General features: G+C 37.3%; 1 protein-coding gene across 1 annotated transcript in view; it reads left to right on the top strand.

Moving 5' to 3' along the window:
* The window catches only part of TRHDE (thyrotropin releasing hormone degrading enzyme), a 365,955-nt gene that overhangs the window by 93,319 nt on the left and 256,890 nt on the right, over positions 1 to 15,746 (top strand). The window contains exon 3 of the mRNA XM_087868922.1: positions 11,195 to 11,321. Within this exon, the coding sequence (XP_087725048.1) occupies positions 11,195 to 11,321 (127 nt within the window). The remainder of the gene's footprint in view (positions 1 to 11,194; positions 11,322 to 15,746) is intronic.

Below are 15,746 nucleotides of genomic sequence, written 5' to 3'. Positions count from 1 at the left end.
AGCTACAGAACAAATTTTTCACTTGTATTGTGCTTTTCTACTCACGAGCCTCCTTTTCTCAATACTATGTCTTGAATTCTGTTGCCTCAATCATCTCCCTTTGTCTTTTCCAATCATGTTACCCTGCTTCAGACCCTGAAGTGGCTCTCAGTGGCTCAGAACAGCAACCAAAACTCTTCGCTTGAGATGTCCGGCTTCACCAGTCACTGTCTCCCGGGCCCACACTGCCTGCTGTAGGCCAGCTCCTTCCCCAGGCCCAGGCCCCTCCTTGCCTCCTCTTATGTTCATTGGCTTGTGCGTCTGAGCACTGATTCTTTGTTTCTGTCAGAATTTTGTATTGATTTCCCTTTTGCTTTGCAAAAAAAAAAAAAAAAAGAGAGAGAGAAAAGAAAAAAAGAAAAGAAAAAGTTATCTTCTGAATTTTAAATAAGATGAATACTCTTGGGCTTTTAGTTTCTTGTTTACAAGATCCTTTCCTCTTGGTATCAATATATTTGTCGTCTACATAGTGCCAAAAGCACCTGCTCCCTTCTCCCTGGCTTGTTCTGTTTTACTGATTTGTATGAAGAACCCCCAAATCAAATTATATTCACAGAGGCAAATTAATTCACCTTTATTGGCTGAGAATTTAGTGATAACAGCATCATCATTTTGCAGTTATTAAAGAAAGGGACTGATTTTTCAGTTAGGTGGAAGGAAAAGTAAACTTATTATAGTTACTATAGTGATATTTTAAAGCCATGAAATAATTACTGTATCTTCCAAAGTTCCTAGTGTATTCCTGCCGTGCAAAATTTTCTCAGAGGATAACTCTGGCAAACCAGAAAGTTTGTTTAACTTAATGCACCTAATTGCAAATGTCAAATCAGAGAAAGTGTTATTCAAGTCTTTATTTAGCAGGTGTACTACTATTGTAAATGTTTTCTCTTTTCTTCTTTGCTGAATGGCATAACTACACACTGTTTCACATAATTATATAGCAACTACTACCATTCACTTTTAACACAACAAATAATTAAAACAATCTAGAAGAAAGGCTTCTATGCAGAGAGATTTAGTTTCATTGTCCTTTAGTGTGACTTGATGACTATAAAAAACCTCTTCAGATTTTTCATCTATAAAATCGGAATGTACTGCTAACTCCATGCTTATTCTACAGCTGTTTTTAAAAGATAAACAAGAAAGTCTATGAATTATTTAAAATTATTAGAAGAAAGTCCGAAGAATTATTTAGTATATGATTTAAAAATATTTCTGACAGTTGCATGTGTTTGCTTACATTTTTTGCATTATATGACAATTATATATGTATTTTTCCCTTTCCTTTGAAATCTTTACTACGATGAAAGATGAACATTATATGTAAGAATTTAAACAATGGCTTGCGTTCCTTTACTTCCATGGTGCTCTGTCCCTGTTCTGCTCATCACTATCTCTGTGGAGAGGTCTTCTCTGAAGAGCCAGTGTAAATTAGATCCACTTTATTATTTTCAATTCTAAGACTTTGTTGCTGTATTTCCCCACTGGACTGCAGACTCCTTGAAAAAAGAGACCATCTCTCTTTTGCTTACCTTTAGACACTCAACATGTGAACGGTGGGTTGGCCATTGGTAGATGCTCATTAAATATTAACTGAATACATAAATGTCCCACTGGTGAAATCCTTAAGTAGTCTTTGATGTTCTTTTTAGAATTGCACAGCTATCAGAGACAAAGTCAATTTGAACTTTTCTAAAGTTCCCTTGCATTATGACTCCCTTCCAAAGTGTATTCTATCCTAATAATGGCACAAACTGACACCATTGCCACTTCTCCTACCCTTCAGAGCACAGATGGCATTTCACCGATCATGGCACTTTCTCTTGCCATCTGCAGATGTGGTCTCAGGGTTCATCCCAATGTGTCCTCTACGCAGCTACTCTCAGTTGTCAGGATAGTGGAGACTTAATTGCCATTCTTATTTTTGTGACAAACGAATTTGAGATAAATGCCTTTAGCATTTTTCCCCTTCAATGATTAAAATACTTAAAATCCTGTAAAAAGATGAAACGAGTGTACTTTAAATATAGAGAGTCCATGAAACTACGAGGTAAAGGCTACTGGGTCCAATAGACACCCCCCTAGGGACACCTATTTGGGGCATTCAAGTGTTCTACGAGATCAAAGGTTCTCCAAACCTTAGTTCATTGCTATGCTGTATTACTACATCATAAGAATATTTTTCAAAAGCCAGCATCTTCTATTCCATATCGGTTACTAAAGATATCTCTGTCTAATCAGTACCAAGCTCATGGGCAGTTGGTAGGAAAAAAAGAGGTATTATCAAGAGTAAAGGATGTTAGCTGAGCAGTTGGTATGTATGTATTTCCAGGGGAAGTGAAAAATACAAAGGATTAAAACCCTGTGAAGATTAAAGAAAACACTTTTATTATTTTATTCTCAAAATAAGGGGGGTAGATGAGAAGAATATATTACCTAATATATATAGGTAACGATAAACTCTTATCCCTGGAAGAAACTTTGAGCAAAGTTCTGGAAAAGTTAACTGCCTTTCACAGGTTGACTGAAGTAGTTAGGGAGAAAGCTGAGTTTGACATCCCTGCATGTTCCTAGTGTTGTGTCCTTTCCAGTGGACTAAATGTGCAGTTTGGTTTATACTGATTGTTGGAAGAAGCTATGCAGAGGGAGAGAAAAACCCTAGTAAGTGATTTACACTTTTAGAGCTGGGCTCTTATCATGGAATGTCAGAAAATGTAAATAAGCAGGTGTAATAAAATTATATTTCATTGCTTTTGAGTGATAACTGTATTTATGAAGACTTAGTTTCTATGTTATGATTAAGTAGAACTTTGTTCTTCTAAAAGAAGAAAGCAACTGTGATTTTTTTTCACAGTATAAAATGAATTATTGTACGGCAAACTCCTGACTGACCACACAAGAATTATCCAGTTGGTGACATATTTTGAACTATTCCCCTCATCCTTCAGCTGGATCTCATTTGTTCCAACAGGGCACTGGTATGGGATGAGTATAGACAAGGTGAATGATTGTCCTTAAGTGAGAATGTGACTACAATTGACTTTACTTGGTAACTAAAGAACTTGTTAGATAGAATGTTAGGACTAGTTGAATAAATCCATCCATTTTTTCTGCATCCCTACTGCCCTTTCCAGTCCAAACCATAATTTTCTTTTACTAGGACTTCTACAATAATCTAACTCATTTCCTTCTACTTTTTCCTATTCCCTTCCAACTCATCATCTACACTGCAGTGATGTAATATGGTTTTTTTCTTTGTTTCAGTGACACTTTTCCTTGCTTTAATATTTTTTGCCTTTTTCTGTTTTTGAAATGAGCTCTCAATTACAAAACATCAAAGTTCACTCAAAAATGCCAGCTCTTGGCATACTATGGAGAAGTGTACAAGTAAGGACAGATAGCAGCAGCAGGTGGCAAGAGCTGGGAAGTGATTAAAGCAGTGGTTACAAATGTTCATGGGAAGCTAAAAGTATCAAACAGGTTGTGACCTAATATTAGCACTGGTTAGACTAGTGTGTGGCCTCAGTGTGTTTGGGTTCAGATTTTACAAGGCAATACAATTTCTTCTAGTTAAGAGTTCTTGGCTTGCACCAATCACAAGGTGGCCAGAGGGCACTAGACCAGTAATCCCCCATCACCTGTTTAATCCATGCCCGCCTACCTCCCCTCTAGTAACCATCAGTTTGTTCTCTATAGTTAAGAGTTTGTTTCTTGATTTGCAGCTCTCTTCCTTTTTCCCTTTGCTCATTTGTTTTGTTTCTTAAATTCTACATGTGACTGTGAAATCATATGGTGTTTTTCCTTCTCTGACTGACTTAAATTGCTTAGCATAATATTATAGCTCCTTCCATGTTATTGCAAATGGTAAGATTTCATTCTTTTTGGTGGCTGAGTAATATTCCTGTGTGTGTGTGTGTGTGTGTGTGTGTGCATGCGCATGCACGTGCACATGTATCACAACTTTTTTATCCGTTCATCAGTCAGTGGACACTTGGGCTGTTTCCATAATTTGGCTATTGCAGATAATGCTGCTGTAAGCATCAGGATGCTGTATCCCTTTGACTTAGCATTTTTTCATTCTTTGGGTAAATACTTGTAGTGCAATTGCTGGATTGTAGGGTAATTCTATGTTTAACTTTTTGAGGAACCTCCATACTGTTTTCCAGAGTAGCTGCACCAGTTTGCATTCCCACCAACAGTGCAAGAGGGTTCCCACTTCTCCACATCCTTGCCAACACCTATTGTTTCTTGCGTTGTTGATTTTAGCCATTCTGACATGCGTGAGATGATATCTCATTGTAGCTGGATTTGCATTTCCCTGACGATGAGTGTTGTTGAGCATCTTTTCATGTGTCTGTTGGCCATCTGTATGTCTATGGCTATCTGTATGGCTATCTGTATGCCTTCTTTGGAAAAATGTCTATTTATGTCTTCTGCCCATTTTTACTTGGATTATTTGGTTTTTGGGTGTTGAGCTTTGTAAATTTTTTGTATACTCTGGATACTAACCCTTTATCAGATATGTCATTTGCAAATATCTTCTCCCATTCTGTACGTTGCCTTTTAGTTTTATTGTTTCCTTCACTGTGCAGAGCTTTGTATTTTGATGAAGTCCCAACAATTTATTTTTGCCTTTGTTTCCCTTGCTTTAGGAGACTTACCTAGTAAGAAGTTGCTACTACTAATGTCAAAGAGGTTACTGCCTGTGTTTTTCTCTAGGATTTTAATGGTTTCCTGTCTCATATTTAGGTCTTTCATCCATTTTGAATTTATTTTTGTGTCTGGTGTAAGAAAGTGGTCCATTTTCATTCTTCTGCATGTTGCTGTCCAGTTTTCCCAACACCATTTGTTGAAGAGACTTTTTCCCATTGGATATTCTTTCCTGCTTAGTCAAAGATTAATTGACCATGTATTGTGGGTTCAATTCTGGGTTTTCTGTTCTGTTTTATTGATTCCTGTGTCTGTTTTTGTGCCAGTCCCATACTGTTTTGATCACTACAGCTTTGTGATATACCTTGAAGTCCAGAATTATGATGCCTCCCGCTTTGCTTTTCTTTAACAAAGGTGCTTTGTCTATTTGGGGTCTTTTGTGGCTTCTTACAAATTTTAGAATTGCTTATTCCAGTTCTGTGAAAAATGCTGTTGGTATTTTGATAGGGATTGCATTAAATGTGTAGAGTGCTTTGGGTAGTATAGACATTTTTTTTTCAGACTTTGAAAAGCTGAATGTTGTTATGATAAATAATAGCTTTGGTACCTTGTGGCTATTATAAATACTAATGTTAGAAATTGCGCTTGTGGATCGAGTTCCACATCGGGCTCCTTGGCTGGGAGCCTGCTTCTTCCTCTCCCACTCCCCCTGCTCGTGTTCCCTCTCTCACTGGCTGTCTCTCTGTCACATAAATAAATAAAATCTTTAAAAAAAAAAAAGAAATTGCGCTTGTGACAAATGGAAAGTTATGTAGCCACGGAAACACCTGTGATGGCATTGCCTATGATGAAATTATTGGGTTAGTTCCCTTTAAAAGATTAATATTTCTTAGTATTGACTAATCGTTAAAATGCTTTAATGTAAATTTTTTTTTAAATTTTCCTTCTGTTTTCTGGATTTAGATTCTCTTTTTTAATTAACATATAATGTATTATTTGTTTCAGATCTATGATTCATCAGTCTTTTATAATACCCAGTGCTCATTACAACACATACCCTCCCCAGTGTCCATCCCCCAGGCATCCCAACCTTCCACCCACCTTTCCTCCTTCCAGCAACCCTCACTTTGTTTCCTATGATTAAGAGTCTCTTATGAGTAGTATAGACATTTTAACAATATTTGTTCTTCCAATCCATGAGCATGGAATGTTTTTCCAGTTCTATATGTCATCTTCCATTTCTTTCATCAGTGTTTTATGATTTTCAGAGTACGGGTCTTTCTCCTCTTTGGTTAGGTTTATTCCTAGGTTTCTCATTATTTTCGGAGCAATTGTAAATGGAATTGATTCCTTAATTTCTCTTTGCAGTGATGTAATCTGTTAAAACCTAATCTGATTATGTGTTTTTGTGCTTTAAAATCTTCCCTGTGCCCATAGTATTAAATTAATATCCTACAATTTGGTTTATAGGCCCTTTATAAATCTGGTTTGAAATTTCTCTTTACTTTTTTAGTGTCATCTATCACTGTGTCTCCTCACTTTTTTCATTTTGTCTGTGGGCAGACTTAATAAGTAGCCCCCTATACCTTAGTTCACCTGTTATAGGTCACTGATATGGTCTTTCTGAAATGCAAAAATAATTTCATTATTTTCTGGCTTAATATTCACCAATGAAGTGTCATCATTATTATAATAAAGTGCCAATATTTGTTATTAATTTTAAAATCACTTATTATTTCATCAACATTGTTGCCTTAGCACATAATGTTATTTTGGTCTGTGATGTTACCCTCCACGTGGTAGCTTACTGCATTTAGCTTATCTTTCAAGATGTAGGTGAAACATTCCCTTCCCTGAGAATCTCACAGTTTTATCAAAGGGTTCCTGTTAATATACTCCCTTAGGGCCTGCACACACCTGTGGAATTCATCCATTCATTCATCAAAGGTTTATTGAGTGTCTACTACATACAAGGCACTTGAGAGGTAAATTGAACAAAATATTCGACCTACAAAAATGGCACTTTCACATAGTTAGAACTAATAGATAAAAATATTTGTTCTCATGCAACTTACATTCTTGGAAAAAAGGCAACAAGAAGCAAAATGAATAAGCAAAACATATGTTTTGTTAAATGGTGATAATTGTTACAGGAAACAATAAAGCAAGGAAGGGGGATAGAGTCCTGGAGTGGGAGGAAAGACTTCTCAGAAACAAGAGGTATTTGGACAAGTATCTAAAGGAGAAGAGGGGATAAGCCATGGATACGCGTAAGGGAATCTCAGAAGCCTTGATGGAGGAATCTCTGGAGTGTTTGAGGAATGTCAAGGAAGCTAGTGTATGAGTTGAGTAAGGTTAGTGTGAAGCAAAGTAGTAGGAAATGAGGCCAGAAAAATTAAGGGGACTAAATTTTTATAGGGATTTTAGGGCCCTTATAAAAACTTGGGCTTTTTCTCTGAATGAGTGGCAAATCACTGGAAGAGAAAAAGCAGAAGGGTGATATGATTTGATGTTCATTTGAAAGGAACATTTTGGTTGCTGTGTAGACAACAGACTGAAGGGAGTAAGGAATGAGACATCAGTAGTGAGCCAAAGGATTTGATAACCAATTGAAAATGGAATGTAAGAGAAAGAGGGAGACAAGGATAATGTTGAGGCTTGGGCAGCTGGATGGAAAGATTTTAAAGGGAACAGATAGGTATGTGTGTGTGAGAGAGAGAGAGAGAGAGGAAGAGTGAATAGAAGAGACGAGAGGAGAGAGAAGAGAGAAGAGAGAAGAGAGAAGAGAAGAGAAGAGAGAGAAGAGAAGAGAAGAGAAGAGAAGAGAAGAGAAGAGAAGAGAAGAGAAGAGAAGAGAAGAGAGATCTAGTATCTGGTTTCAAACATGTTAAGTTTGAGATGCCTTTTAGATATCCAAGTGCAGATATCCAATGGACAGCTAGATTACTGAGTTTGGAAGTTGGAATTACAGGGTAGGTCTTCAGCATCTAATATTTATAACCATGAGACTAGATGTTAACACTGAGACACTGAACATAGACATAAAAGTGAAGATGTCTATGGATTGATACCTGGGACCCTCCAAAATTAAGTGATGAAAGGGATGAGGATGAGGAGGAGTCATTGAGGAGACCGAGAAGGAGTGGTTAATGAGATAGAAGGAAAAGTAAGATGGAAGCCAAGGGAAGAAAATGGTTCAAGGAGGGGAAGCAGTGGTTCAAGGAGGGTGAAGCATGTTGAAGACTAGAATCTGACTGTTGGATTTGGCATCCTAGGGCCATTAGTGATCTCAGTGGGGATGAACACTATTGATATATAATGGAGATGAAAGCCCTATTGCAGTGAGTTCGAAAAGAATTAGAAGCAGGCAGTATAAATAGACAACCACCTTACTTACATGTATTATCTCAGGGTATAAGGGCTGTTTTCATCCTCAAAAGTGTTTCAGTTTGGATGTTAACTTGTATGTTCCTACTAACTATATGGAAAACTCAACGGGCATTGCTGGAAACCATAGCTGGAAGAAATGTGCTCAAGAAAGATTTTTTGTTTGAAAACATAGGAAACAATACAGAGTATTTGCTCATGAAAATGATCCAGTATGGAGGCATAAATTGATGATGTGGTAGATAAAGGAGAGACATTTGGTCATGATGTTTGAAAAGGCAAGAAGAGGTTGAGTGTGGGCAGCTTGGCTTCATGTAGGAGCTTAGTCAGTTAATTCTTTGTAATGGGGAGGAGGGGAAGGCAGGGTACACTGTTACATTGTTCATATATTTTTGTTGTGGATTTGTTTATTTTCCACATCCTATGAACCTCTTAAGAGTAGTAGGTGTAAATGTCTCATTCATTTTGTGGTAGGAATTTGTATTCTTCTATTTGTATTCCTTAGTGCAATGCCTGGCACACAGGAAGCATGCAATAAATGTTTGAATGGAGCAAATGAAGTCACTGTGCTAAGCCTGTGTATGTTTTATCTTCTCATTCAGATTGGATTATTTCCATCAAATCTTGACAACCAGATTGATTTAATTGTGTTTCTCTTGTCTGGGCCTATAGATAGCTTGACCAACTGGTAGAGCTGATTGACAGGAATGGCTGTGTTTCTAACAAAGTCAATGATGCTTCGTAGGAATAAAATCAGCAACCTTTTGCTGCATCATTTTGCAGTGGTCCTGGGTTTGGTTTCAACATGAATTTACTCTTTACTTCACCTTTGAGCCTTCTGAAAGCTATCCATTCTTTCTCAGAATACATTTGTTATTTTAGTTTACCATTCATATGGCATATATCATTATCTGTTATTATCTAACCTACTGAGTACATGGGAAACTCTTTGAGAACGGGGACTACACCTTCATTGATTTTTTTCCTCAAAGTCCTTTGTACCATCTCTGGTTAGAAAACATGTCTTCATCACTAAGTTAAAAATCCTTATTCCAGGCCATGGTGCAAGTAAGATGCCAAATAAATATTTGTTGAATGAATGACTGCATGAATGAATGATTACTGTCTGTGGTGTGTTGATGATGCACAGACCAGATCTCCTTCCTGTTTGATGTGCCTATCCCCCAGCTTTTCATTGCTTTGCTCCTAGTAACTCATACCTAAAATCTTTTCCAAAGGACTATCTTTGGGCCACTGGAGCTGCATCACCTAGATGTTCCAAGAACAAGAAGTCCTTGGGATTTTATGCCTTCCCCTTGGTAACCCATATCCAGCAAGAGTATGGAGGTCTAGCTGTCATGCCTCAATGCAGTGCAAACTTGCAGGTGCAGTTTATACTCTAGAGCTCCCTGTGGGATCAAGCTAAGGCCAGGACTTTGCCTGAAATAGCATGTACCCTTGCTTGGCTTCTTAGCCTCCCTATCTTGCTTGCCTTGCTCTCTTATAGGTTTCTCCCAAGAATACTTTCTTAGCGAATCACTTGGACGCTCACCCTTTCCTTAGGGTTTACTTCTTGGGAGCTTTACTTAAGGTGGTGCATGTTTATGATCAGTTAATGTCAGGGTCAGGGAATCATATCCACACTCTCCCTGAGTGTTAAGTTCTGCTGTTGCAGCTGGTAGCTCCCAATAGTTTTTGGTTTTATATTACTGCCAACCAAAACTGAAGGTGACTGTGAACTAAATTTGATATTTGATTTGGTTGTTGGGTAGGAAGTAACTTCACTATTTCAGTAAATAATTGTTATTGAATTTAGTAAATATCTTATTGAATTACAGGTCTTTCTAACATCAAGTCAGAATGCATTTTTTCATAACTTTCTACTCTTTTTATTTTTTATACATCTCTGTTTTCTCTCCTTAAGCAAGGATAACAGAGTTAATTGTATAATCAATTTTTATATGATTGAGTACAGCTTTCTTTTGTCTTCCTGTTGAATATAAATATCCATTTCCACATGCTGAGAAAACCATTTATTTTATTTTTTTAGTGATTTGAAAAGAACACAAACTCCTTTATCTATAAAACGGGATTGGAAGTAATGTGTTTTAGAACTTAAAAGCACTTTAGTCAACACCTTCATTTTATAAGTGAGAACATTTGAAGCCCAAAGAGGTTAAGTAATTTGTTCAATATCACCCAGCTTGCTTAGTGGCAGAGCAAGACTAACGCCCAACTCCCAGGCTGCTGTGTTCTCCACTGCTCTACAAAATGCATATTTCTTATTCACAGAATTGATATGAAGATTAGGGACCACATCTGTGAAAAATAGATTTAGCCTTTGGAAAGAAAGATGCTGGATAGCTTCATGAAATCTTTATGAAAACTAATCTCATTTTAACCTTTTCTGTACAATTGTTAGTTGTGTTCAGTTTATGTTATTTGCCTCAGGCTTCTTTTTGGCCAAGGACTAGATAATATACAATGCTTGATTTAAAAATCAATATTAAGTATCTGAATTGTGTTAGAAATATGAAATACTTCAGCTGGTTTTGAAGCTGGGAGCACTTGCAGACGGCCTTCCAGAATGGCAATCATTTATGTACATGAAAAGTTTTCTATTCCTACTTTGCATATTGGGAATAAGGACAGTTGGTTCCAAAGAAAAGAAGGAAGCATAAATTATATTTTGTTCAGCCTGGTAATACCTCCAAAGCTTGATGCAATGTGTTTTTAACAAACCATGAATTTTCTCTCCTGCGGAGCCTCCATATCCTGCCTACTTACAGCATAGTCAGGAAACCATTATACTAATCCACCGTACCTTCATATCTCTAGCAAGCACATGTAAGTGATAACTTGAATATTTATTTTGATGCAAGCTGTATAAATCTTCTCTATGTCATCTTGTAAAGCGAGGAAATTGTGACTTGCTCAACTTGGTTACTTTAATTGTTCAAGTTTGGTTCTTTCAGCCACAGCGTGCTTTGATATATGAATAAGAATACTGTTTAATTTTTGTAGTATTCACAGTGATTTGTGTAGATTCATATGTGCAGGGAAGATAAAATTTGAATACCAAAAGGCTAAAGTAACTTTTATATATATTTTTAATTAGGTACGATTATATGCAAGACCCGATGCTATCAGAAGAGGATCTGGGGACTATGCTCTCCATATAACAAAAAGATTGATAGAATTTTATGAAGACTACTTTAAAGTGCCCTATTCCTTGCCAAAACTAGGTAAGTATTTTCTTGGTTATTTTATTGGAAGGGATCCTTGAAGGTAGAAATTTGTCATCATGCATTTATTTGAGACGTGAAAATTCCAAGAATTATATTTTTAGAGAAGATGAGCATAAAAAATAATTTCTTCTGAAGAGGTAAAATGAAACTTAATGTTTCTTAAATATTGCCAAGAATTCCTCGTAGGAATTAAGAAAGGCATTATGTAAGTTTAGGTTTCCAAAAGATAACTCAAGTCGCTATAATTCATTGAATATGTGCTTTGGAGGGGTGCTTGCCAACATCTCATTTAATCCTTGCAAGTACTAGATGGGTAGGTACTGTTAGAACATTTTCAACTCAGGGGACTTGGTTGACCTCCAGGGAATCTTTTCTTCATTCACACAGCCAGTTAGTGGTGGAGCTGGGATTTCAAGCTAAGGCTTGATGACTCCCAGAACTCTTCTGTGTTTTATACTGAGAAGACACTCATTGATTATTTTCTGTTTCCTAATTCTCAGATCTTGGACCACAATGTATTTGCTATCCCTCAGATTATTTTTTTTCCATTTATGTTTCAATACAGTTGTAGCAAGTAGAATAAAAACAAAAGAGAAAAGGAAATTGTATAATGGAGATTATGTTCACCATGAATACTCTGACGCTTCTTCCTTTTATAAAGACAGTATGTTCAATAGTTTGTTGAATGAATAAATGAATGTTACTATCCTAATTTGAGTGAAGCTCCTGCTTTTGCAGGGGAGTGAACTATAACTTTTCAGGAAGTTAGAAAGGGTATATGTACCCATTAGAAGTGCTGAAGTTATTTTTCCTTCTCAGAAAACCTGTTTTGAAATAGCAGTCTTTTGTTCCTTTCCCCCTTCCATCTTTTTTTCTTCCCAGAACATTTCTAATCAGCATCCACATAAAAGTGATTGCACATTGGCAAGAATAAAGTGCTTACCTGATCAAAAGTGTTGGTATTTGAACCACAGGTTCGTCTCTCTGGAGAACTGGGCCTATTTTATTAAAGTAACTGCCTGCTGTGTAGCTTTATTGGTCTTACAATGAGTAGTTTAGAAAGTAGGTAGAATAGTTGATATTGTTACCAAAATGGGTGTGGCACACAATTTTAAGGAATGATATTACAAAATTCTGAGGTCTTTTTGAAATGTGTGCTCTTAGAATCCACACGATTTTATTTCAGATTTCTAAACAAAATTTTATTTCAGATAGTATCTATACTTAGTTTAGTTTTGTTCTGTCTTCTTTCCTTCTTTCTCTTTTTCCCCTCTATATCAAGTTCCCTATTAGAATCTGTTACACTGAAATCTCCCTGGTGGGCACCCAAGGCAGGAAGGACTATCTGACCTCATTTGCATGGGAGGTGACACTGTTCTCTACTCCAGGTAAAACCAGCTGGGAACTTCCCAGCTTGACCCTAATGTAAAATTCACAAGTGCTTATGTTGCAAGTTCAGCAAGAGAAATAAAATGTGGATCTTTGTCCCCTTCAGACCAGTAATTAGTAGAGGAACTCAATTTATAACTTCAGGGGGTTCCATGTAACTGTCAGCTTGCAGCAGGAAGCATTTCTGTTCCTCTCTTTCACTCACAATTGAACCATGCAGGCTTTCATCTGGTGGAAAAGAGCTTTGTTCACTGTTACTATTACTTGTTAAGCTCCTTATGGTGTATATAATTGAATGATTTGACTTATTCCAGCACATTCCTTTGTATATATCCGGGGGAGTTACCACAGCCCATGGCACTTTATAAAATTCCTTTTAAAGTTCTACTTATTTTATATATCTGTAGGTGTTTAGATCTATATATTAATGGATTTATGAGTATGTTTTCTAAATACTCCCTACATAAAATTCCTAAGCACAGAAGCATTTTGACAAATCCTTAGTTTCCATTGTATATAATGATTAAATAAGGTCTATGGAAACCAACTCAGTCTTTCTTAATGGTGCTTGTAGATGTATCCTAGGTGTCAGCTGCATCTGCCTTGAACCCTTCAGATCTACCTAGGGTGGTTTCCAAGACCTATTCTACCCTCTCTCCCTCCCCGCTTCTATCTTTCCTTCCATTCTTCCTACCTTCTTTCCCTTCCTCCTCTCTTTCTTTCCTCATTTATTTAATAAGTACTGTTGATTGCCCCCTGTGGGCACTTTTCCATGTGATGGGGATACAGCGGTGAATAAAAATAGGCAAAAATCCCTTTCCTCTGGGACTTATGTTCTGTTAGGTAGAGACAGGCATTAAAGAAATTATTAACACATGTAGTATATCAAATGGAGATAAATGCCATTACAAATAAAGCTAGAATGGAGGTATAAGAAATGTGGGGGGCAGGTGAGGCATGGGAAGGGAGCTGAAATCTTAAAATGAGTGAATACAGAAGGCTTCCTTGGGAAGTTGACTTTTGAGCAAAGAATCTAAGGGAGTGAAGGAGCAAGCCAAATGGATATTGTGGACAAGGATATAGGAACAAAGACCTATAAGTCTTTGTAGAGGGAACAAAGTGCCCAGACTTGGAGATGGGAGTTTGTTGGTATGTTTGAGGGATATACAGATAGGCAAGTAGGCAAGTATGACTAGAACAGAGTGAGTAAGTGGGTGAGAAAGGAGATGTGGTCAAGGAAGGACTAATGGGTGGGTGACCGATCATGTAGAGCCAGCAGGCCATGGTAAGGACTCTGGCTTTTTCTTTCCTTTTTTCCTGGATGAGATGGAAATCTATTGGTCAGTTTTGAGCACAGCCTTCACAACAAAACTAGCTCCCAGTGTCAGTAGTGCTGAGGTTGAGAGACCCTGATGAGGGGGAAAGGACAGAGCATGAAAAACAGATGAAAGCCTCCAGCAAAATTCAGACAAAGTATGATGGGTGCTTAGACTAAGATGTTAACAGTGAGGTAGTTGGAAGTGATCCAATTCTTGATATATACTGAAAACAGAGGCAAAAATATTTGCTGATGAACGGAATGTGGGATGTGAGAGAGAGGTACCAAGGACAGCTCCAAAGTTGGGTGTTTCTTTTTGTTTTTTGTTTTGTTTTGTTTTGTTTTTTGTTTTGTTTTTTGAAATGAGAAGGATGGAATTGCCTTTTACTGAGGCAGAATGATTGTGGAAGGAGTTGCTTTTTGAGACTGATGTGTACATTAAACATTTAAGTAGCACCTTGATGTCTGAAAGAAATTCAAATAGACAGTTGAATTTATAGATATGGAGTGTGGGTGAGTAGATTAATCTGGCTAGAGATACCCATTTGCCAGCATATAATGATATAGAAAAGCTATGAGTTTGGATGGGCTTGCCAGAGCTGTGAGAGCAGATAGAAAAGAGAATAGGAACAAGGAGGGACTAATCCAGTGTTTAGAGGTTAAGGACATTAAGAGCCAATAAAGGCTATGGAGAAGGAGCAACTGGTTGAGACACTAAGAAAACAGGTATCTACAGTATTTCTGGGCAACTAGTGAAGAATTTCAAAAATGAGCAGATGGTAAATTGTGGAAAGCCAAGTTGGATGGAGACTGAGAATTGACCATTTACTAGTCCTAGCCATGTGAACGCCATAGTGACCTTGATAAGAGCAGTTTCAGGGCAAAGCCCTGATGAGTGTGTTCAGGAACAAATGGGCATGAGACTGGGAGGGGATACAATGACTAGAGTCAGTGAATTTAGACTACAGATCCGAACTTCTGAAAATTCCCCATGGGGAATATTCCTCTGGGAATAGAGGGGAAGGGAGAAATATTTTTGTTCATTCTATCTAGTACTGCTCACCTCTAGATAAGAGCTGTTTCTGTGGACTGGTAGTTTGCAGATCTGTACCTTTCCCAAACCATGTCAAGGGAGACACGGACTTGCCTTTCTTTGATTTGCATTGGAAAACCAAAAATCAAAACAAGTAAGAAAACTCTCTGCCCATTAACCTGATATTACTGAAGCTTGGGAGGCGATGTGTGCATGTGTGAATGCCAGGGTGTTACATTGCAAAAACCAAAATGAAACCAAACAAACTCATAAAATGTGATATTGGATCTTCCTTTCCTTAAAAGTCACTTTGCTGTTCTGTCATAAATTCTGCAATATCTTCTTTCTTACCAAGTTCTTTTTCATTTCCAATGCTGAATTGTTTAACTTCCTCTACTGTGGCATCATCTTGTGCGAGCTCATCTCTAAAGATTTGAGTTTCCACTCCAAGTAGTTTATCAGAATGGTTCTCTAAGAGGTATTCTGATGCTTGCTGTTAGGACAATAATTTATTCTCCTTGTTGCACAAAGATATTCCTTTAACATTTTAAGCCGAAATAAGCAGCCAGCGTACACTGTATGAGGATTTGTTTTTAAAATCTCTAAATTAGGGAATTAAAACTTATTTGTATGAGGTTTGTAGAGATTTCCTCTTTATTGGTGTTAGGTTATAATGAGAGGT

The sequence above is a fragment of the Ursus americanus genome, chromosome 17 (genome assembly GCF_024610735.1).
Source record: "Ursus americanus isolate L20-20 chromosome 17, mUrsAme1.1.p, whole genome shotgun sequence".
NCBI lineage: Eukaryota > Metazoa > Chordata > Mammalia > Carnivora > Ursidae > Ursus > Ursus americanus.
Note: the sequence above shows the minus strand (reverse complement) of the source record. Positions and strands in the feature narration are given on the sequence as shown.